General features: G+C 47.0%; 1 protein-coding gene across 1 annotated transcript in view; it reads right to left on the bottom strand.

Moving 5' to 3' along the window:
- LOC309551115 (putative cation-transporting ATPase 13A4) overlaps positions 1-25509 on the bottom strand; it is a 358044-nt gene that overhangs the window by 133221 nt on the left and 199314 nt on the right. Inside the window, exon 11 of the mRNA XM_082251561.1 lies at positions 20782-20939. Coding sequence (XP_082107687.1) covers positions 20782-20939 — 158 coding nt within the window. The remainder of the gene's footprint in view (positions 1-20781; positions 20940-25509) is intronic.

Below are 25509 nucleotides of genomic sequence, written 5' to 3'. Positions count from 1 at the left end.
CCACCTTGGCTATGCTGCAGCGCCTGTACACGCAGCAGAGGGCCCTCAATGAATACCTATGCGAGTACGGCACCAGCACTGGCTCTGCGCGCCTGGGCTTCTTTTCACCACGGCAGTGGCTTTTGATTAAGGATGCATGCGCTGTCCTCTCGCCATTTGAGGAGGCCACAAGGATGGTCAGCCGGGACAGCGCATGCATCAGTGACACCCTACCGGTACTGTTTTTGTTGGAGCACACTCTGCGTGGCATTATGGACAGGGCACTGGAGGCAGAGCAGCAGGAGGAAGAGGAGGACTTCCTTGCCTCTCAAGGCCCCCTTTATCCCGAGAATCCTGACCCATTATGCCTAGCTCCCAGAGGCCCGAGCAGGATCCAGGGGTGGAAGAGGAGGAGGAGGACGATTCTGCGGGAACTTTTGCAGGGTTTGAGGAGGAGGAGGAGGAAGACATGCGGCAATCTGCAAGGCCTAGTTTGACTCCCTCGGGACACTTTGGAGTAGTACGTGGCTGGGAGGAGGAGGAGATAATGTCGTTATGAGTGACCCCGAGGAGTCAGCTTCTCAGGCCTTCGCTAATTTGCGACGCATGGGAAACATCATGTTTCAGAGCCTGCGAAAGGACCCCAGAATCAAGGCCATTAAAGAGACTAACCACTATTGGTTGGCCACCCTACTTGACCCCCGGTACAAGTGTAAAGTCTCGGAGCTTTTCCCATCCACCCAGAGAGTCCACAGGATCAAATCCCTTGAGGACAGTCTCAAGAGGAATCTGGTGAACATGTTCCCCGACTCCCGTAGGGTGCAGGGGCGGGGACAACCTACCATGGATTCTACTGGTGGTCACGAGAGGAGCGTTGGAGAAGGCGTGCGGTTGACAGATGCCTTTCGGTCTTTTTTTAGTCCTCACCGCCCAGGCCTCTCAGCTGCCACATCGCATCGACAGCGTCTGCATCACATGGTGGACGATTACGTGAGGGCACAAAGTGACACAGAGGGCTTTTCATGTGACGAATCCGATCCACTGGCATACTGGGTCTTAAGATTAGACCACTGGCCAGAACTGGCCCAGTATGCCATGGAGTTGTTGGCCTGCCCTGCTTCCAGTGTCCTATCGGAACGGGCATTCAGCGCAGCAGGAGGATTCGTCACAGACCATCGAACGAGACTCTCCACCGACTCAGTCGACCGTTTGACATTCATTAAGATGAATCAGTCGTGGATATCAAGCTTTGATGCACCTGATGCAGACCTTGTAGACTAGGCTATCATTGTGATGTGGCAGTTGAGCCTCAGTTTAAGCCTGGACCATAGTGCCACCCTCAAACCCTCCTCTCATTCTCTTTATGTTCACAGAACCTCATTTTGGTTATAACAAAAACTACAATGTTTGCGCACCTGTTCCACAGGTGCACACCTTTACAATTTTTGGGCCTCCTTCAACACCAGCTCTTTGGGGTTAAGGTGGGGAGGCTATGCTAAACAAAAACTACAATGTTTGCGCACCTGTTCCACAGGGGCACACCTTTACAATTTTTGGGCCTCCTTCAACACCAGCTCTTTGGGGTTAAGGTGGGGAGGCTATGCTAAAACAAAAACTACAATGTTTGCGCACCTGTTCCACAGGTGCACACCTTTACAATTTTTGGGCCTCCTTCAACACCAGCTCTTTGGGGTTAAGGTGGGGAGGCTATGCTAAAACAAAAACTACAATGTTTGCGCACCTGTTCCACAGGTGCACACCTTTACAATTTTTGGGCCTCCTTCAACACCAGCTCTTTGGGGTTAAGGTGGGGAGGCTATGCTAAAACAAAAACTACAATGTTTGCGCACCTGTTCCACAGGGGCACACCTTTACAATTTTTGGGCCTCCTTCAACACCAGCTCTTTGGGGTTAAGGTGGGGAGGCTATGCTAAAACAAAAACTACAATGTTTGCGCACCTGTTCCACAGGGGCACACCTTTACAATTTTTGGGCCTCCTTCAACACCAGCTCTTTGGGGTTAAGGTGGGGAGGCTATGCTAAAACAAAAACTACAATGTTTGCGCACCTGTTCCACAGGGGCACACCTTTACAATTTTTGGGCCTCTTTCAACACCAGCTCTTTGGGGTTAAGGTGGGGAGACTATGCTAAAACAAAAACTACAATGTTTGTGCACCTGTTCCACAGGTGCACACCTTTACAATTTTTGGGCCTCCTTCAACACCAGCTCTTTGGGGTTAAGGTGGGGAGGCTATGCTAAACAAAAACTACCATGTTTGCGAACCTGTTCCACAGGTGCACACCTTTACAATTTTTGGGCCTCCTTCAACACCAGCTCTTTGGGGTTATGGTGGGGAGGCTCCGCCAACACCAAAACTACCATGTTTGCGCACCTGTTCCACATGTGCACACCTTCATAATTTTTACGCCTTCTTCAACACCAGCTCTTTGGGCTTACAGTGGTATGGCTCCGCAAACACCCAAACAACAATTTTTGCGCACCTGTCACACAGATGCATATCATTGTAATTTTTTTCCTTACAAAGGCAATTATTGCCTTCATTACCAGCACTTTCATAGGGATATGGTGTCAAGGCATCGTCCGCACCACCAAATGCCCAATTTTTAAGCATCCTTTACTTCTATTCAAAGTCAAGAGACAACAGTATTCATCCAAAACATCTCTAATCTTGTTCACTGTGCACTACATTGTGGCCCCTACCCCTACCCCTAACCCTCAATGTATCCGTGCATATATGTCTGTTTCTTGTGAGAATTCAAGTTAAAGTGCACCAAACACCATTTTACATGAAATAAAGTGCAATTACATACATCTTTGGACTTCTTGAAACATTTGGTAATAATAGCCCCATTGTGGAAATACACCCGTTAATTATATGCACATTTAAAGAGACAGCACCTTTTTCCAAAAAAAACTCTAATCTTGTTCCCAGTGCACTGCATTATGTCCCCATCATACACATTGGCTGAGCCGTTGATTTGGAGCAAAAGAAAGGTGCGGTTAAGCAAAAAAGTCATTTTTGAAGGTTTGGTATGCTGTAATTCTGGTCCTGGACATGCTACAGAGCTGAAACTTCACAGGTACACATTTTAGACCCCCCAGACACTAAATCCAAAGACATCTCTCTCTTTTTTTTTTTTTTTAATTTTTTTCAATAATTGGCTCTCTATCAAAAACGACAATTTTTAAGAACTTTTTTTGTGTGATTAATAGTCCCTGGGGCATGACCCAGAACCCTAGGCACTTTTTAGGGGCATTTATTGGGTTTTAGGGCTTCAAAATTGTGTTTTTTGATTCCAGAAGTTTGGGTCCCATTGATTTCAATGGGGTTCTGAAATCCGAACCGAACTTTCGGGAAGTTCGGGTGTTCTGGTCGAACCGAACTTTTCAAAAGTTCGATCATCCCTAGACAGGACCCCTCCCCACCGAAGTGTGAGGGCTGTCAGCCAAATAGAAACACTGCGACATAGGCCTAGACCCTGTCGTGTGCGTCCTGGCAAGACATTTAACTCGCGGGGCCAGTCCCCGTCCAGTGGGACTATGTCGCGGCTGACCCAGCGCGGAGCTAAGGCCTGCATGCACTCGCTGGCCAGACTGGGGTGACCACTGGATCTAGATATTCAGCCGGTCGCCCAGCCTGGCATAGTTGCTTAAAGATCTCACGAGAAAAAATTCCGGAGAAAAAAGCTAGCTAAACAAATCTACATAAAAAAAAATACTTTTATGCCAGGACCAAAGATCCCAGCAAGGAACTAGGTCCTTACTCCTGACTAGGCAGATTAAAACTGACATCCTATGCAGGAAGAGAGAGGGGGTACCCTCCGGGACTGCCCATAGGTGTAGCCAGAACTTTTTTTCTGCCTAGTGTCCTACTCCTGTAGGGGGCAGTATAACCCTACTGGTATGGAACGGAGAACTGCGTCCGTCAATGAACGATAGAGAAATATGCACTTTGCCACACATTTTGGAAACACTCTGCAAATATGCTGACACAATGGACACAAAGGAACACACAGGGATTTCTTCAGAACAACAAAAGGTAAGAATTTGCAACAAAGTTTGTTAACATCCTTGTAATGTACATAGATCACCCAGAGGGTAATGTTTTTTTCTCAACAAAAGCGGAGTTACTTATTAAGGGGGTACAGTATTGAGAGGTGTGGTCCAGAGTGGTAATATGTGCCTATTGTCACGCCGAGCGCCCCGGGTCCCGCGGCCTCCCCGGGTCCTGCGGCTTCCCCGGGTCGCTCATGGCGTTCTGCGGGCAGCAGCGCTCCGGTCATCGTCCCCGACCGGGAGCGCTGTCCCCCTGCATGTGGCAGGGATGCGGTCCGCACGGCGGGACGTTCCCGTCCGCGGACCGCATCCCAAGTCACTTACCTGCCGGGTCCCGTCCTGTCCTCCTCCCGGCGCGCGCGGCCCCGCTCCCTAGGGCGCGTGCGCGCCGCTGCATTAAGATTTAAAGGGCCAGTGCACCACTAATTGGTGCCTGCTCCAATCAGTGCAAATCATATAAAAACCCACTTCCCCTTCCTGTCCTTGCCGGATCTTGTTGCCTTAGAGCCCTGAGAAAGTGTTTTGTGTATTGCCCTGCCTGTGTATCTGACCTTTTGCCGTTGCCCCTGACTACGAATCATTGCCGCCTGCCCTGACCTTCTGCTACATCTGACCTTGCATTTGCCTTGTCCTACTGTACCACGCCTGTCTCAGCTGTCAGTGAGGTTGAGCCGCTACCGGAGGACACGACCTGGTTGCTACCGCTGCAGCAAGACCATCCCCGCTTGCGGCGGGCTCTGGTGAAAACCAGTAGCAACTTAGAACCGGTCCTCTGGTACAGTCCACGCCATTCCCTCACTGACACAGAGGATCCACCCCTTGTGTCCTCATCTACCGCTAGTCCGGATCCTGACAGTAGATCCGGCCATGGATCCCGCTGAGGTGCCGCTGCCTAGTCTCGCTGACCTCACTACCGTGGTTGCCCAGCAGTCCCAGCAGATTGCCTAACAAGGACAACAGCTGTCGCAGTTGACCGCCATGATTCAACAGCTTCTGCCTCCACAGTCAGCTCCAGCATCTCCTCCTCTCTGAGCAGCCGCTGCTACCGCTAAAGTCCGCTTATCTCTCCCGGACAAGTTTGATGGGGACTCTAAGATGTGCCGGGGATTTTTGTCCCAATGTTCCCTGCACCTGGAGATGTTGGCAGACCAGTTTCCCACAGAACGGTCTAAGGAGGCGTTCGTGGTCAGTTTACTATCTGGGAAGGCCTTGGCCTGGGCCACGCCGCTCTGGGACCGCAATGATCCTGCCACTGCCTCCGTCCAGTCCTTTTTTTCTGAAGTCCGCAGTGTCTTCGAGGAACCTGCCCGTGCCTCGTCCGCGGAAACAGCCTTGCTAAACCTCGTCCAAGGAGACTCTACAGTGGGCGAATATGCTATACAGTTTCGCACTCTGGCCCCCGAAGTGGCCTGGAACAATGAGGCTCTCTGCGCGACCTTTAAAAGAGGTTTATCCAGCCATATCAAGGATTGTCTGGCTGCACGAGAGATACCTGCCTCCCTGACTGAACTCATCCAGTTGGCTACTCGCATAGATATACGCAGTGGCGGAGCTAGACTTTTAAAACAGGAATGACAAAGGGGTGGCAAGGTATTATTTTGGGGGGTCAATATACATGCGATCCCCATATATCCCCCTTTAGAGCAGGCTAGGGCAGGTCCCCCATAGATCCTCCTTTACAGCAGGCCAGGGTGAGGTCCCCTATATAGATCCCCCCTTACAGCAGGCCAGGGTCCTCCCCCAGACAGTCCCTCTCAGTCTCCGCACCGACAGGATTGGGTTCGGGAGCTGAGCAGCCAGGGGCAGAGAGCAGCAGACACAGCGACGGCGGCCATGGCAGAAGCACTGCACGAGGGTGATTAGGGTGTGCCTAGGCACACCAGGCACACCCCATACACATACCTATGAGTAGGGCTGCACAATATTGCCCCCCATCAATGTAGTGACCAGCATGCCCCCCCATCAATTGACAATGTAGTAACCAGCGTACCAACCCATCAATGTAGTGACCAGCGTACCAACCCATCAATGTAGTGACCAGCGTACCAACCCATCAATGTATTGACCACCAGCGTACCAACCCATCAATGTAGTGACCACCAGCGTACCAACCCATCAATGTAGTAACCAGCATGATTGCCAACCTATCAATGTAGTGACCAGCTTGATTGCCAACCCATCAATGTAGTGACCACCAGCGTATCAACCCATCAATGTAGTGACCAGCATGATTGCCAACCTATCAATGTAGTGACCAGCATGATTGCCAACCTATCAATGTAGTGACCAGCATGATTGCCAACCTATCAATGTAGTGACCAGCTTGATTGCCAACCCCTCAATGTAGTGACCACCAGCGTACCAACCCATCAATGTAGTGACCAGCATGATTGCCAACCTATCAATGTAGTGACAAGCATGAATGCCAACGTATCAATGTAGTGACCAGCATGATTGCCAACCTATCAATGTAGTGACCAGCGTGATTGCCAACCTATCAATGTAGTGACCAGCGTGATTGCCAACCTATCAATGTAGTAACCAGCATGATTGCCAACCTATCAATGTAGTGACCAGCATGAATGCCAACCTATCAATGTAGTGACCAGCATGATTGCCAACCTATCAATGTAGTGACCAGCATGAATGCCAACCTATCAATGTAGTGACCAGCGTGATTGCCAACCTATCAATATAGTGACCAATGTGATTGCCAACCTATCAATGTAGTGACCAGCGTGATTGCCAACCTATCATTGTAGTGACCAGCATGATTGCCAACCTATCAATGTAGCGACCAGCATGATTGCCAACCTATCAATGTAGTGACCAGCATGATTGCCAACCTATCAACGTGAGTAGCGGCACAGCAAACCAATCAGGTGTGCAGTCACGCATGATTGGTTAGCTGTGCAGCGGCTCACGGCGCCACTGCTGCTCAGCTCACCGCGCTCAGCACAGTCACAGAGAACTAGCTACACAGGCGCTCTCTTGTTCAGGTTCATCTATGTAATGTTATAAGCATAAGCAGTGCTGGGACAAGGTCATCCAGCGCCCAGGGCGAACATGCCAAACCGAGCCCCCCTTCCCAGGTTGTGCATGCTGAGTCATCTACCCATGCCTGATAACCACACTTGATAATTACACTCATGTATAGAGTGCAAAGGTCAGGACTGAATCATTTACCCCTATGAGGCATTTCATACTGTATATGCATGATGCTGTGTAGAGGGGTTCATCTACTCACATGTGCGTGTTACCTGAAGGTGGTCTCTGAATATAGAATAGTCCTGTGGCTGATCAGTTGCTGATTTTTTATGATGGTTTTAATGAATTTGTATGATTAATACATTTGCATTTTTACAATACTTTGTGTGCAAATCCCTAATCGCAGTCAATAATAGAAGAACAGTGGCCCATTCATCCCTTCACACAATATAGAACTTTTTTTTTTTTTTGGAATCAGTCACCTCTGTAAAGTCTTCATGGTCAGATCTCCCTTCTGCCAGGAAGTCTCTCGTAGCTCTCCATCCCCCTGCAGTTCTGCCGCCGGGGGAGAGAGGTAATAACCCGGAGAGAGAGAGAGCGAGCCGCGTCTGAACAAATACCCACTGGAAAATCAGCGCTTCCCACCCCCGAGCCTGGAGCCAGCTGCAGACAGACAGACAGTTAGGAGGCTGCCAATAATATAGCCTCCCACATACCTGTCAGTGTGATGTCTGTGTATATGCAGTGCTTAGTTCCTCCTCAGTTCCTCTAGGTTACTTGCAGCTCAAGCAGCTCTCCTCTGCTCCTCCGAGTCCTCCCATCCCGCCTCCAGCTGGCTTCTCTGTGAGTGACGTCACGCAGTGCCCGGCCAGAACTACGAAGCATCTGTCAGGGGGAGGGGTGAGTATCTCCGCTGACAGGGAGGAAGGGAAATTAAAAGCTGGTCTGTTCTACGCTTGTGCCGGGTGCAGCAGCGCACTCGGCACATTGTTGCAGGTACTGTTAGTGGCTGGGGTGGCAAGGATTTCATCTGGGGTGGCAATCGCCACCCCAGCTAGCCCTCTGGCTCCGCCACTGGATATACGCTACATTAAAAGACGTCAGGAGCTCCGTCAGGAGAAAGATCTTGTATGCATCAGGCGATACCCACGCCTGGCTCCACTCTTCCAGCAGCCTGTTACTGTGCCTTCCGCCGAGGAGGCCATGCAAGTGGATCGGTCTCGTCTGACCCAGCAAGAGAGGACTCGCCGGAGGAACGAGAACTTATGTTTATACTGTGCGAGCTCTGAACACTTCTTAAAGGACTGTCCTCTTCGTCCTCAGCGTCAGGGAAACGCTCGCACCTAGTGAACGTGGGAGAGGCGTCACTGGGTGTAAATTCTTCCTCTCCACGCCTGATTGTTCCAGTACGGATTTCTCCAGCCGCTAAAGTCTTCTTCCCTGCGGAGGCCTTCTTGGACTCTGGTTCTGCAGGAAACTTCATTAAAGCCTCCTTCATCAACCGCTTTTGCATCCCTGTTACCCGTCTCATAAAGCCCTTCTTTATTTCTTCAGTTAACTGAGAGAATCTGAACTGCACCGTGCGTTACGGCACAGAACCCGTACTCATGACCATAGGGGTTCTCCACCAAGAGACGATTGAATTTTTTGTTCTGCCTAACTGCACTTCTGACATCCTTCTTGGCTTGCCCTGGCTCCAGCGCCACTTTCCTACCCTCGACTGGACCTCTGGGGACATTAAATCATGGGGCCCTACCTGCCACACTCGTTGCCTCAAGTCGGTACCTACTAGCCAAGTCTCCATCTCTTCTCCATTGCTCGGCCTTCTATCAAGATTTTGCTGACGTCTTTTGCAAAAAACAGGCAGAGGTCTTACCACCACATAGACCCTACGACTGCCCCATTGACTTGCTTCCTGGTACCTCACCACCCCGTGGCAAGATTTACCCTCTCTCCGCTCCTGAAACCAAGGCCATGTCGGAGTACGTTCAGGAGAATCTCAAGAAAGGTTTCATCAGGAAGTCTTCTTCTCCTGCCGGAGCAGGATTCTTCTTTGTTGCCAAGAAGGATGGGTCACTACGCCCTTGTATTGATTACCGCGGCCTCAACAAAATCACTGTAAAGAATCGCTACCCTTTGCCTCTCATCTCGGAGCTCTTTGACCGTCTGCGCGGAGCAAAGATCTTTACCAAGCTTGACCTCAGGGGCGCTTATAACCTCATCAGAATCCTTGAAGGAGATGAGTGGAAAACCGCTTTTAACACCAGAGATGGCCACTTCGAATACCGTGTCATGCCTTTTGGTCTTTGCAACACCCCTGCAGTCTTTCAAGACTTTGTCAATGAGATCTTCCGGGACTTGTTGTATACCTGCGTAGTGGTCTATCTTGACGACATACTAATCTTCTCCTCCACTCTGGAGGAACACCGTCTCCATGTCTGTCAAGTGCTCCAGCGTCTCTGGGTTAACCAAATCTACGCCAAAATTGAAAAATGCCCCTTTGAACGTAGCTGTCTTCCGTTTCTGGGATACCTAGTTTCTGGACAAGGTCTTCAAATGGACCTCGACAAGCTCTCCGCGGTCTTGGATTGGCCCCGCCCCTCGGGACTTCGCTCTATCCAGCGCTTCCTCGGATTCGCCAATTACTACCGCCAGTTCATCCCCCACTTCTCCACTATCGTGGCGCCTATTGTGGCACTAACCAAGAAAGAAGCGAATCCAAGATCCTGGCCTCCCCAAGCTGAAGAAGACTTTACTCGCCTTAAGACCGCCTTCGCCTCCGCTTCAGTCTTGACTAGGCCCGATCCTCTGTTCTTCCTGGAGGTAGATGCCTCCTCAGTTGGAGCCGGAGCTAAAGGAAAAAACGTCACCTGCGGCTTCTTCTCTAAAACTTTTTCTCCTCCAGAAAGGAACTATGCTATTGGAGACCGTGAACTACTAGCCATTAAGTTGGCACTAGAGGAATGGAGACATCTCCTGGAAGGATCCCTTCATCCTATCACCATCTACACGGACCACAAAAATCTGTCATACCTTCAGTCTGCCCAGCGCCTTAATCCTCGCCAGGCCAGGTGGTCATTGTTCTTTGCCCGATTCAATTTCCAGATCCATTTTCGTCCTGCTGACAAGAACATTAGGGCGGATGTCCTATCACGCTCCACTGATGCCTCCGAAGCTGAAACCGTTCCTCAACACATCATACCTCCTGAGTGTCTGATTTCAGCTGCCCCTGCTTCACTGGTACCAGTTCCTCCAGGAAAAACACATGTTCCTCCACGTCTTCGCCTCCGGACTCTCAAATGGGGCCACTCCTCCCACCTGGCGGGTCACGCTGGAATTAAAAAGACTATTCAGTTAATTGCCAGACACTATTGGTGGCCTTCCTTTGAGGAAGATGCGACTGAGTTCGTTCGGGCCTGTACTGTCTGCGCACGTGACAAAACTCCTCACCAGAGGCCTGCAGGTCTTCTCCTCCCTCTGCCAGTGCCCGAACAGCCTTGGTCCCACATAGCGATGGACTTCGTCACTGACCTTCCCGTATCCCATGGCAACACAGTCATATGGGTGGTCGTTGACAGATTTTCCAAGATGGCACATTTTGTCCCGCTTCCTGGTCTCCCCTCTGCGCCACAGTTGGCGAAGCAATTCTTTTTGCACATATTCCGTCTCCATGGTCTTCCAACACATATCGTCTCTGATAGAGGCGTTCAGTTCATCTCAAAATTTTGGAGAGCACTCTGCACCCAATTAAAGATCAAATTGAAATTTTCTTCCGCCTACCACCCTCAGTCCAATGGGCAAGTGGAGAGGGTTAACCAGATCCTTGGTGACTATCTGCGACACTTCATCTCCTCCCGTCAGGACGATTGGGTCGACCTGTTGCCCTGGGCCGAATTCTCATACAACTTCAGAGTCTCTGAGTCATCCACCAAATCTCCATTTTTTGTGGTGTACAGCCGTCACCCGCTACCCCCCCTCACCATTCCCACTTCTTCTGGACTTCCTGCCGTTGATAAGTTGACCCTGGACTTCACCTCCATCTGGAAAGAAACTCAAAAGTCGCTCATCCTGGCCTCTTCTCGCATGAAGAGACATGCAGATAAAAAAAGAAGAACTCCTCCTGTCTTTGCCCCTGGTGACAGAGTGTGGCTCTCTGCCAAATACATCCGGTTTCGGGTCCCTAGCTACAATCTGGGTCCGCGTTACCTCGGGCCTTTTAGAATCAAAAGCCAAATTAACGCTGTTTCTTACAAACTCCATCTTCCTCCCTCTCTCCGTATTCATAACTCCTTTCATGTATCCCTTCTCAAACCCCTCATTCTTAACCGATTTTCCCCCATGGTCACCGTTCCTGCTCCTGTCTCTGGGTCCTCCGACGTCTTCTCGGTGAAAGAGATCCTCGCCTCCAAGGTCGTCAGAGGTAAAAAAAAAATTCTTGTTGACTGGGAGAATTGTGGTCCCGAAGAGAGGTCATGGGAGCCCGAGTCCAATATCTTCGACAAGGAGCTCATCCACAGGTTCCTGGGCTCCAAAAAGAGGGGGAGACCAAAGGGGGGGGGGTACTGTCACGCCGAGCGCCCTGGGTCCCGCGGCTTCCCCGGGGCGCTCGTGGCGTTCTGCGGGCAGCAGCGCTCCGGTCATCGTCCCCGACCGGGAGCGCTGTCCCCCTGCATGTGGCAGGGATGCGGTCCACGCGGCGGGACTTTCCCGTCCGCGGACCGCATCCCAAGTCACTTACCCGCCGGGTCCCGTCCTGTCCTCCTCCCGGCGCGCACGCGCCGCTGCATTAAGATTTAAAGGGCCAGTGCACCACTAATTGGTGCCTGGTCCAATCAGTCCAAATCATATAAAAACCCACTTCCCCTTCCTGTCCTTGCCGGATCTTGTTGCCTTAGAGCCCTAAGAAAGTGTTTTGTGTATTGCCCTGCCTGTGTATCTGACCTTTTGCCGTTGCCCCTGACTACGAACCATTGCCGCCTGCCCTGACCTTCTGCTACGTCTGACCTTGCATTTGCCTTGTCCTACTGTACCACGCCTGTCTCAGCTGTCAGTGAGGTTGAGCCGCTAACGGAGGACACGACCTGGTTGCTACCGCCGCAGCAAGACCATCCCGCCTTGCGGCGGGCTCTGGTGAAAACCAGTAGCAACTTAGAACCGGTCCTCTGGTACGGTCCACGCCATTCCCTCACTGACACAGATGATCCACCCCTTGTGTCCTCACCTACCGCCAGTCCGGATCCTGACACCTATTCTGTGATCTACTAAGGCAGTGCATGATGGGAGACGATCTGCAGGATATAATGGAAGCAGAAATAATTTTTAAAAAATTCAAACAGAAAGTTGAAGATTGGATTGAAAGATTATGTGGAGGAGGTAAGTGAGGCATAGGCACATTGGGATAGCTTGAGCAGAAAAGACAGCAGAAAAGGCTTTTATGTATTATGAAATGTGAAATTCTGCCTGAAAAGGTGAACTAGTATGTTTTGTTACAAATACCCTAAGAAAGGGTTTAAACTCCTAACAAAGTTATCTCCGAAACAAATGTACAAGCATTACTGGACAGTACTGGACAGGACTGTACAGTTACTGGAATTCATAAAGAGTGTCTAAGACACTCTTTGTAATCCCAGTGCTCCTCCACATGACAAATGTCTGTTATACACAGGTACATGAATATAGCACATGCACCAAGTGTGGAGATGTACAGAGAGTGGAGTGTTCATACGAACACTCTGACCTCAGTACAACGGCGCTTCCTCCTCACCACTGAACCTGACATACAGACAGCGCAGCAGCGGGGAGTTTTGTACCTGGGTGGCAGAGCCTAGCGGGTATTTAGCAGCTGTGAGTATGCCCTTTGCCTATGTCTGTTCTCCAATTTAGGGTCCTTTCACATGGGTAATCTGATCCACCTGTCAGTTTTTTAGGCGGACCTGATCGGATGCTCCATGCATTCCTATGGGGCAGCGGATGTCAGGGGAGACATGTCCGCTGACACCCACTGCTCTCCGATTTGATCCTGTCCGTGAAATCCAGATGGATGTAAACCCTATTTTCCATCCGTCTGGCGGATTGAACCAGATGGGATCAGATCAGAATGGACAGGCGGTCCGTTCTCATCCAATCTCTCCATAGAGGACAGCGAGGATCTGACAGCTCCATCTGTGCACACAGAGCAGAGATGGAGCTGTCATCCGCCTGCTCAGCGGGGATCGGCGGATTGATTCCCCGCTGAGCAGAATGGACCTCGTCGGACGGCGCACCATGTGAAAGGACCGCACCATACCCCCCCATACCCCGGCGGCTTCAGCTTCTTCCCCGTCTTCTGCGTCTCCTCCCTCCTCCTCCATGCCCAATGGCATGGCTTCTCCTTTCAGCCAATCGGGAAACGGGCCTCAAAACCCAGGAGGAGGATCCGTGTGACAATAACAAATTTTCATTCGCTATTGTCACACAACTGGGTGGGCTTGGGGCGCAGTGCTCTGGGCCCCAAGCCCACCCTTTTTATTAGCCTGTGAGAGCCTCTGGCTCTAGTCACATGGTTAAAAAAAAAAGCCCCATTGAACTCCATGCGTCTGGCACCCGGCATGAAGATTAGGGGGATGGATGCATGGATAGGGGGGACGGCGCCCCTGCGCCCCATATACACCAGCCGCCACTGCTATTTCTATTATCTACTGTATGAACTAGAGTTTAAAGGGAAAGGCCTCAACTACAGGTAACCAAAACAAAAAAAAAAGAAGAAAAAGAGAGCACCGTCATCCTTCCCTTCTTCACATTTAACTCTCCCCTCACAACACACCCCCCCCCCCCCCACGCTTCTTTTTTTCCCTCTTCTTTCTCACTTTTTCTTTTAGCTGTTGCCACTTCTTATTTTGGTCAGTTTCTCTTTTTTCATAGATATCTTTCAGTTTTTCAGGTGGGGCTACCATCTGTGCACCTGCCTTTTGCCCCCATGCTCACCGTGGGGGAGATGTGTTGGCGTTTCTGCCTCAGCCTCTCCTAGACTTTGGTGCTCATTGGTAAGCAACTATGTGCCCCCCCCCCCCCCCCCATGTAATGTTGTTATCATAGTCACTATCATTTACCATGTATTATTTGTTACATATTTTGTTAAAGATAGTGTTCTGAAAATAATCCTCCTGAAGAAGTAGTACTGTCTGCAAAACATGTAGAAGAAAAATGACTTTGACTATGAAGCTTCAAGAGTAACTCCACTTTTGTTGAGAAAAAACATTCTCCTCTGGGTGATCTATGTAAAGCGCAAGGATTGTAACAAACTTTGTTGCAGAGTCCTACCTTTTGTTTTTCTGCAGAAATAGCGGGTTGTTTCTGTGACCATGTGCTAATCGAGTCTGTTTGGGATTCTGCAGGGCTCTAATGAGGAAAATTGCAAGGTCTGCATCCCTTTAGACGAGATTTCCTTTGGGAGTATCTCACCACAAATTACATTTTTGTTGCAGGGGATGCATGAAATCAAATTTGTATCTTAGTGAAGAATTTTGGGAAAGCCAGTAAGCCAATCACACAAGTAGTGATTGACTGAACACCCCCAGTTCGCTTCACGCCAGAACTCCCGAACAGGGAAACAGTTCAGAGCCGAGCCCTCTATGGGACTCGAACATGAAAAAAACAAAAAAGTCCCCATTTTGAAGGCTTACATGCAAGTTATTGGCCAAAAAAAAGGGTATGGGGGCCCAGGTACTGCCCTGGGGGACATGTGTCAATGTAAAAAAATGTTTTCAAAATCTATCGTTTTTTTAAGGAGCAGTGATTTTAATGATGCTTAAAGTGCAACAATAAAAATGAAAAATATAGTGCCTGAGGAGTACCCTTAGTCTGCCTGTAAAGTGCATCTATACCATGTATAGAACCAGCTGCAGCAAAACTGACAGGGGGGGACGACCCCACACAGTTTGTTTTTTCATTTTAATTGTCTGCATTTTTTTTTTGTACATAAAGCTGTCAGAGGGGAAACCCGCTGACAGCTGATGAGTCATAGGTTGTTAACCACTTAAGCCCCGGAAGATTTTACCCCCTTCCTGACCAGGCCCTATTTTGCGATTCGGCACTGCGTGAATTTAACGGACAATTGCGAGGTCATGCGACGCTGTACCCAAATTAAATTGACGTCCTTTTTTCCCACAAACAGAGCTTTCTTTTGGTGGTATTTGATCACCTGTGTGATTTTTACTTTTTGCGCTATAAACAAAAAAAGAGCGACAATTTTGAAAAAAATAACAATATTTTTCACATTTTTTTATATGAAATTCCCCCGAAAAAATTTAAAAATCAAAATTTTTTAACATTTTAGGCCAATTTGTTTTCTGCTACTTATGTTTGGTAAAAAAAAATCGCAATAAGCGTATTTTGATTGGTTTGCGCAAAAGTTATTGCGTTTAATAACTAAGGTTAAGATTTTTGTCATATTTATTGTATTTTTTTTTTAACGAGTAATGGCGGCGATCTGCAATTTTTTTTGCGGAACTGCGACATTGCGGCGGACAGATCGGACCCTTGACTGACATTTTTGACACTTTTGGGGATACCAGTGAAATTACTACAGTAATCAGTGCTATACATATGCACTGTTACTGTAAAAATGACATTGGCAGGGAAGGGGTTAACTTTATTGGAGAGGCAGGGGTTAAATGTGTCCCTAGGGGCATGCTTCTAACTGTAAAGGGATATGGCTTTTCATGTAACCACAGAGACATATGATCCTACATAGTAGGATCGTATGATCTCTGCAGTTACACCAGGGAGAATGACAGGCGGCTTTGTTTACATCAGTCGCCTGCCTTTCTCCCTCTGCAGCGGACGATCACTGGTGGCCGGCGGACATCCGAGCCACCAGTCACTCGCACGGGGAACACAGCGCGCGCTCCCCCCTATTGGCTCAGGGATGAGTGACGTACCCCTACGTCACTTTGCCCAGGAGGGGCTGACCGCCGTCGTAAATAGTCGTGCGGCGGTCGGCAAGTGGTTAAGGATGCCGCAGCCGGCTTCCCTGCCCGCTCCTTAAAAACCTATTTACTGCTCAGTGGGCGAACATCCCACCAAGTGCACCGCAAATTCCCAATGCGCGACCCAAACAGTTCACCCATTTCTACACACAAGCAGAAAATGACATACCCGAGGGGCGTTCTGTACACCAACAGTGTATAAGACACCTCCAGGTAGCCATATTGCATTGTATTTTACAGAGAATTACATTGCCCCAGTTTAAAAAGGAAAAGGTAATTTTTCATTATATTTAATTACAACATGACTTATACGCTATATATTTTTTTATTTGCTAAATTTTTCCCACTCGAAAGTGGAGTTACCCTTGAATGCATTGTACAGCCTATGTTCCGTTGCTCTGAAAGGTGTTACATTATCTATTTTGTACCATTAAAATATGTATCTAGGATGTCTTTTCATGTAGTCCATGGGTACCGAGATAGTCCATTTATCCATTTTTTCCAGGGACTTGTTTGGGGGTTGTCTCTGGTCACTTTACTCAATCTATGAACTGGAGGCAATTATTTTTGAATTTGGTGCACATGTTAGTAGAGTTACCGAAAGGGGCAGTAGAGATTTTTAAATGGCGCAGGCCAATTTAAAGGGTCATAGCACTAGATAAACTGTCCTTATTTTATTATTAAATTCCCTCCAGTATATTCTGGCAACTGATTTGATTTTTTAGGCATATTTTCTTCATAAGTTCTTTCAGACAAACATACATAATGTAAATAAAACAGAAAAAAAAAAAAACACATTATACATAATATAAACAAATGGTGCAAGCAGCAACTTATCTGTGAGATACAGGCACAGTTTAAATTCATTATAGTTTTTTTAAGTTGTGCTAAATTAATAAACATATAAAGTCCGCAAAGGTAAAATGATGATATGTAAAGTCCACAAGTGTACAATGATGATCCTGGTGAGTTTTACTATCATCCACCACCCTGAAGAGTGATCCTGTATGTCAACACCACTACCAAATAGCTGAAAAACTCGCTTACCAGATTGCATGGACCTCTCATTATAAAAGGTCACAAGTAAGGTTGAGCGAACCCGAACTGTAAAGTTCGGATTCGTACCGAACTTTAGGGTTTTTGGTACCCGGACCCGAACCCAAACATTTTACTGTATGTTCGGTATCGAGTTCGGTGTTCGGCAATTTAATGGCGCGTTAATAAAAGCCATTAGAAGCCATCACAGCCATGCCTGCTAATGGAATGGCTGTGATTGGCCAGTGCAGCATGTGACCCTGCCTCTATATAAGTTGGAGTCACATAGCGCCACACGTCACTCTCCTCTATCTAGTGTAGGGAAAGGTTGCGGCTGCGGCTGCTGCTTTGAGGAAGAGAATAGGAGTGGAGTGGACAGAATTAGAGTTGAGCGGACACCTGGATGCTTTATTCTTTAATCAGAACTCAGCTTGCGATCTACATAGATTTTGTTGTCTTTTTACCCTGCCTTGAGCCCAATGACAGAGAAAAATTACTGTTATCCATCTGCTAGGTGGGCGATGGGGGGGGGGGGGTGGATGGGTCGGGATGTGGCCATTTTATGCAAGCTCAGTGCACCATATGTGCTTTTATCAAATTTTTGACACCCTATTTTGGCAATACCCTCAAACTGGGGCCTCTGCAGCATTATTCAGTGTGCATTTTAAGCTATATAGCTATAATTTTCTGGGTTTTTAAAAACACCCTTTCTATGCTAAAATCCACAATTTTATAGCCCTTGCTGCATCTGTACGTGTAGAATTCAAGCGTTATATACTGCTGTCATATTGGGTTAGTAAAAAAACACCCTTTTTGGGCACAATTTTACAGCCCTGGCTTGGTGCATCTGTGATAAAAACAAGCTTGAAATACTTCAGCGTAACACCTTCAACACCAACTTCAGCACAACCAGGGGTAAGTGACAGCAGGCAGTTTTAAAACTTGCCTTTTTTGGGGGAAAAACCCCACACCGCGCAGGAGTTGTGGAGGGCCATAGAACAAGAGGCCAAGGAGTGGTTGGTGCCAGTGAGCCTCAAGCCCGGTCTGGTGGTGTGCGATAATGGGCGGAATCTCGAAGCAGCTCTGGGCCTAGCCGGTTTGACGTACATCCCTTGCCTGGCGCATGTGCTGAATTTGGTGGTGCAGAGGTTCCTTAAAAATGACCCCGATATGTCAGAGCTGCTGCAGAAAGTGCGGGCCATCTGTGCGCACTTTCGGCGTTCTCACCTTGCTGCTGCTCGCCTGTCAGTGCTGCAACGTAACTTCGGCCTTCCCTCTCACCGCCTCATATGTAACGTGTCCACAAGGTGGAACTCCACCTTGCACATGCAGGCCAGACTGTGCGAGCAGCAGCAGGTGATAGTGGAGTTTCAGCTGCAGCACGCACGCGTGAGTCGCTCTACGGAACAGCACCACTTCACCACCAATAACTGGGCATCCATGCGAGACCTGTGAGCCTTCTTGCGCTGTTTCGACATGGCCAGTGCCGATGACGCCGTTCTCAACGTTACTATCACACTTCTATGCCTCCTTGAAAAAACAATTCAGGCGATGATGGAAGAGGATGTGGCACAGGAGGAGGAGGAGGAAGAGGGATAATTTCCAAGGCTTTCAGGGCAGTCATTCACAAGTGACTCCGAGGGTGGGTTCCTGCACCCACAAACGCCAGGTACACAATTGTCCAGCAAGGGCACAGTTATGGAGTATTACAAGGTGGAGGATGAGGAGGAGGAGGAACCATGTTCACAGCAGGGTGGCACCCAGACCATCTCATGGCCATCACTGGTGCATGGCTGGGGGGACACAGAGGATACAGACGATACACCTCCCATGAGGACAGCTTTTCGTTGCCTCTGGGCAGCCTGGCACACATGAGCGATTACATGCTGCAGTTTCTCTGCAATGACCGCCGAGTTTCCCACATTATAACTTGTGCTGATTACTGGGTGGCCACGCTGCTGAATCCCCATCACAAGGACAATGTACTGTCCTGAATTCCTTCACTGGAGCGTGATCGTAATATACGTGAGTACAAGCGCACGCTGGTAGACGCGCTGCTGGTGGCATTCCCACCTGACAGCGGGGGCACAGTGGAAGCACAAGGTGAAGGCAGAGGAGGAGGAAGAGGTAGCCAATGCAGCCAGGGCACTGCCAGCACCTCAGAAGGCAGGGTTAACATGGCCGAAATGTGGTAAAGCTTTGTCAACACGGCACAACAACCAGCACCACCAGCTGATATGGAACATCTTAGCAGGAGGCAGCATTTCACCAACATGGTGGAGCAGTATGTGTGCACATGCCTAGACGTACTGAATGACGGGTCTGCCCCCTTCAACTTCTGGGTCTCCAAATTGAGCACATGGCCTGAGTTTGCCCTTTACGCCTTAGAGGTGCTGGCCTGCCCTGCAGCCAGTGTATTATCTGAACGTGTATTTAGCATGGCAGGGGGCGTTATCACAGACAAGCGCAGCCACCTGTCCAGAGCCAATGTGGACAAGCTCACGTTCATTAAAATGAACCAGGCATGGATCTCACAGGACTTGTCCGTACCTTGTGCAGAATAGACATGTATACCGGCCTTACCCAGCCATTGTTGTATTTTTGATCTTTCTTACTCTTTTGGGGTGTACCCTAGTTTAAAAAGAAATAAAATTAAAAACAAAAACCAGTGTTGGCTACCTCGTCCTCCTTCACCGCCGCTTCCACCTGTACTGCCACATCCACCGCCACCTCCTACTCCATATGGACCTCGTCCGCCTAGATCAAGATTATTATTTTTTATTTTTATGTATTTTATTTTATTTTAAGTTATTTCCCTATCCACATTTGTTTGCAGATAACTTGTCATGTTCTTAACAACATGTTGCTGTCATTTGCAGCCCTCTAGCCCTTTTAATGACTTTTTTAGAGCCATTTTAGTGCTCAAAAGTTCGGGCCCCCATTGACTTCAATGGGGTTCGGGGTCAAGTTCGGGTTAAGTTCGGGTCCCGAACTCAAACTTTTTTGCGAAGTTTGGCCGAACCCGTCGAACCCGAACATCCAGGTGTCCGCTCAACTCTAGTCACAAGCACTTATGGCTCCATTCCCAGCCAGGGTCTTTTGAACGTCAAAGGGTCTTCCAACTTGATTGACTACTCTCCTCAACGCGGTGTCATAGAAGTTCCCCAAAATATAAAAGGCTCCACATAGTGTAAAATTGTAGAGTTTTATTGCACAAATAAAAATAAAGTTGCACTTACAATGTAGATGTAAATAGAGCACCTACAATTGCATGCGTAGGCCAGGAAACACAAAAAACCCATCCTTCCAGTACTCGAGGGTAACAGTGACGTCAACACGTCGCTCCACCCTCTTCAAGGTGGTGGATGATAGTGAAACTCATCAGGATCATTTTACACTTGTGGACTTAATATGTTTATTAGTTTAGCGCAACTTAAAGCTGTAGTATACAAATTTTTGTGACTTTTACCTACAGGTAAGCCTATAATAAGGCTTACCTGTAGGTACAATTAATATCTCCTAAACCTGAATGGTTTAGGAGATATTTGCCCTGCATGCAGCCGCTGACGCTAGCGGCGCATGCGCTCTGAAGGTCCGGAACTTGCCGGAAAATGACTCCCGCGCGCATGCGATGCATACTAGCTCATTATGGCTTTGTCTTGCAGGGGTTTTTTTTTTTTTTTTTTTCAGTATACAACCGCTTTAAAAAAGCTAAACATACATAATGTACTTACCCCATTCATTTTGTGCACAATTGCTGAATAGATGACTGCAGACACACCCACAAAGACCAGTACCATTAGAAACCTGATTGCTTCCTTGTGCAGCTTCATAATAATGGGCTTGTTGTAGAGGATATACCTGACAAGACCTCCCTTTGCTGTATTAAATCCTAAAAAAAAATCCATTAGTACTTTGTGAATATTTAAGAAATTACTGTAATTGTAAAAGTCTTTGAACTATCAGTTAGTGGACCTGAACTCTAAGACATATGCAAAACTGGGCTGTTAATTCAGATATCCCAGCGATGCCAATAGAAACATGTTACAACATTTGTGCAAATGCCAGCATCTATTTGCACATGAGAATCTGTTTGAAGAACAACTAGAAGGAAAACCACACAATACCTTATTGCCTATGTACAAATGTCTAATGTCTAAATCACATTACTGGCCTGCTTATTTACAGCCATTTGTTCTACCTCATTTTCTTTAGTCAAACCAGTTTGTTTATGTGCACTGCTCAAAAATAATTAAAGGAACGCTTTTTATTAAGAGTATAGCATCGAGTCAATTAAACTTCGGGGATATTGATCTGGTCAGTTAAGTAGCAGAGGGGGGTAATAATTAGTTTCAATTGCTTTGGTGTTAATAAAAGTAACAGGTGCACTAGATGGGCAACAATGAGACGACCTTCAAAACAGAAATGGTTTTACAGGTGAAGGCCACGTGTCATTGCCAGGTTTGCGGTGTCTCCCAGCACAGTCTCAAGGGCATTGAGGAGATTCCAGGAGACAGTCAGTTACTCTAGCATAGCTGGACAGGGCTGTAGAAGTTCCTTAACATATCAGAAGGACTGGTATCTGCTCCTTTGTGCAAGGAGGAACAGCATGAGCACTGCCAGAGCCTTACACATTACCTCCAACAGGCCACTGGTGTGAATGTTCCAGACCAAACAATCAGAAACAGACTTCATGGAGGGTAGCCTGAGGGCCCTACGTCCTCTAGTGGGCCCTGTGCTCACTGCTCGGTACAGTGGAGCTTGATTGGCATTTGCTATTGAACACCAGAATTGGTAGTTCTGCCACTGGCACCCTATCCTTTTCACAGATGAGAGCAGGTTTACCCTGAGCACAGGTGACAGACGTGAAAGGGTCTGGAGCAGCCGTGGAGAATGTTAAACTACCTGTAACATCATTCAGCTTAACCTGTTTGGTGGTGGGTCAGTGATGGTCTTGGGAGGCATATCCATTGAGGGACACAAAGACCTCTACAATCTAGACAATGGCACCCTGACTGTCATTAGGTATCGGGATGAAATCCTTGGACCTATTGTGAGACCCTATGCTGGTGCAGTGGGTCCTGAGTTCCTCCTGGTGCACGACAATGCCCAGCCTCATTTGCCTAGAGTATGAAGTAAATTCCTGGATAATGAAGGAATTGATACCATTAAATGGCCGCCACGCTCGCCTGACCTAAATCCAATAGAAAGCCTCTAGGACATTATGTTTCGGTCCATCCGATGCCACGAGGTTGCACCTCAGTTTGTTCATTAGCTCAGTGATGCCCTGGTCCAGATCTGGTAGGAAATACCCCAGGACACCATCCATCGTTTCATTGGGAGCATGCCCCAACATTGTCAGGCATGCATACCAAACATGTGGGGTCATATAAACTACTGAGTACCATTTTGAGTTTCTGCAATTACATTTCAGCAAAGTAAACTAGCCTGCTGCATAATTTTTTCACTGTGATTTTCAGGGTGTCTTTGAATTCAGCCCTCTGTTGGTTCATCTTTTTCATTTCCATCAAACGATGTAGCATTCTTTCATTCCTAACACATTACCCAGTCCATATCAGTATAGATATCCAGCATGATATTTTTCCCCATTGAGATCTGATGTGTTTTCAAAGTGTTCCTTACATTTGTTTGAGCAGTGTATATTGGCTTCCTTTAGTTTTATCTAACTGATCAGTGGGTATCAGACCAGACCAATGCTTTGTTTGCCGTTCTAACCCTCAGTCTGCTATGCGACCATCATTCTGCATGCTCTTCCAGCACTGTATATGTCTCATGTGTAATGCTAATATTTTCCCTGCTTGCCTGTATTGATTTATTAGCCAATATAGTCTTTCTGTAATTTGACTTTGTTTTAAACCAGGAATGACTTCAAAGAGGGCATGGGAAGTTCCACTATTAACATTTTCATTAAAATCAGGAATATAACAGTTCTTTTGATGTCAGGTTCAATTCTGGCCACACAATGGCAGATGCTGCTTAGACCAGATTAAAATGCATCAGTAAAGGCCCGTACACACGTACCGATCGTCGGCATACAAACGTCGGCGGACGAAAGATCTGCCGATTGTACACTTGTTAGTATGGTGCCTCCGACAGCCGTCAGCGCACATTCTGCCGACAAGAGTCTGTCTTGCAAGCATTAAAATTTTTGTATGCCGACACCAGAGCGGCCGATTGTTCGCCAGTCAGTACAGAATTCGGACGACAGACCGCAGATTTGCAAGACTGGGCATGCTCAGAAAAGAAAAAACACAGGGAAAGTTAACCATTACATGACATCACTTCTGCAGTCGGCTGTAGTCGGCGGACAAAATTCTTGTGCTGTCTTTGCACTTTTCAACAGACACCGACAGCCCAGGGACAAAAGACGGCCGATCGCTCGCTGACGATCGGTACGTGTGTACGGGCCTTTAGCAAAACTGTCTTTTGGTCTTTGATGTGGAGAAGGGTTAGGCCCTTTGTCTAATTCTTTATTGATATAAAACAAAAAAAGAGAGTGAACCAGTCTTATCATGCAAAATCCTCAATAAAAAATAGTTATAGTTATAAATTACTTCAAATAGTCACAAGGATACTTAAAAACAGCAAATAGAATAAAACATAACATCCATTCAGGTGCAATCTCCTTAAATCGTCTGCAGATGACCAATTATAGGACTCATTAAGCAACCCTCTGACACTAAATAGAATTCTACGCCTATCCCTGGTGCAGCAAAGAACAGGGGCGTAATAAAATAAAAAGACATGTGCCACGTCCTGAATGTCAGAAATACAAAAAAGGGGGAGGAATAAATGGACTTTGAGGGCACCGTAATAAAAAACACAACACTTTATTTTGGATAAGTATTAAAACCACAAAAGTGTATATCGACCGATCAACATGGACAATTTCTTTGATCAGAGGATGCAAGTGATAGGTGAGTGGGGGGGACCTCACCACCTAGAACATACAGTGCAACAGACAATACAAGATTGCATTTGAATGATATACAAAGGAGAAGTAGGGCGCTATACGCTGCACACAGACCGCACCACGGTGCAGGCAACGCAGAGCGTCCTGTACAATATGATAACAACTTCCAAAAGGAAATAAAACAATATATCCTGTCGGGGTTATTGGGGGTTGATTAAAATAATAATAGGTAAAAAGAAAAATGATTTTAAAAGCCATGTATATTTCATATTATGCATATAAGAGATTCTGAACAGGATGGCGTCCATCTTGTTTTTAAGGTGAAACAAAGTTCATATATACTTGTTAAACAAAATGTCTCGTACAAGCTTACAAGAGAGCATAGAATTTCAACAATAGGGTCCTATACTTTCAGCAGACATTTCTATTTTCTTTTGTCATAAATAGGATTTCTTTTGACATCTCGATCAGATAAAACTTAGTCAGTCTGACGCTATGTTAAGGGGGGATATCTCAGTCTGTCTATAAGTATAGAACAATGGACAATACCCCAGTATATTCTAGCAGACATTTAAAGATGAACCATATAAGTTTTTATAGAAAACATCATCATATGTAAGATGTATATTAACGATAATACATTGTATTCTTATTAATATAGAAGTGTGAACTTGATACTTATATAATATTAGATATATAATATATATATATATATAAGTATACTTTTCTATGATGTGTAAGGACTTGTGCGTCTTAAAAACAAATTACTTCATGTTAAGGCATGTGGTAGGAGTGTTTATATAAGGATTGCTTTGGACTGGTTTAGTGCTCAAGGTGTCGTAAATATTCCCAAACCTAGACTATATCTGACAGCCCTTTGGCATGGTCAAATAAGTAATTGCTTTTCACTAGCCGACAGGTCAATAGGTCATCAGATAACAAATTGTTTTAATTATATTAAATACAAAATCTAATGAACGGTACAATACTGCCCTCTGGAGACGAAATACCAGGTGCAGTCTTGAGATAATTTGAGATATTCCAATATAAAAATATTATATTGTGTTAAATAATATAATTATTGAAATGGCATTACTTGCCAAGATGAATAATGGAAATACAGGTGGACATTTATGTATGTACTGGGAGTCTGGAGAAAGTTTTATGTTGTGTTATATGATTAATCTCACATATAGAGGAATCATCCTTAACTTTATGATCCAAGTATGGGGTTAATTATCAAAAGAGGTGTCTATGATCTCACCAGTTTAGGTATAGAATATCCCAACCAATTGGGATAATGTTTCATCCCTCTGGGTTTTACTTATGGTAATTTTTATAGCTCTTTGTTCTTACCATATAAAAGACCAACCCAGATGAGAGATGACACACATCACTTTACACTACTGACAACACACCTCACACTTACACCACACACGCTATTACATTTTTCAATAGACTCATGCAGACATACTCCCTGATCCACATCATTCATCTGAAACTTGGAGGAAACTCCTCCCTCACTGGC

The sequence above is a fragment of the Pelophylax lessonae genome (assembly GCF_965119305.1).
Source record: "Pelophylax lessonae genome assembly, chromosome: 3".
NCBI classification, from domain to species: Eukaryota; Metazoa; Chordata; class Amphibia; order Anura; family Ranidae; genus Pelophylax; species Pelophylax lessonae.
This window is presented reverse-complemented; position numbering and strand designations above follow the sequence as displayed.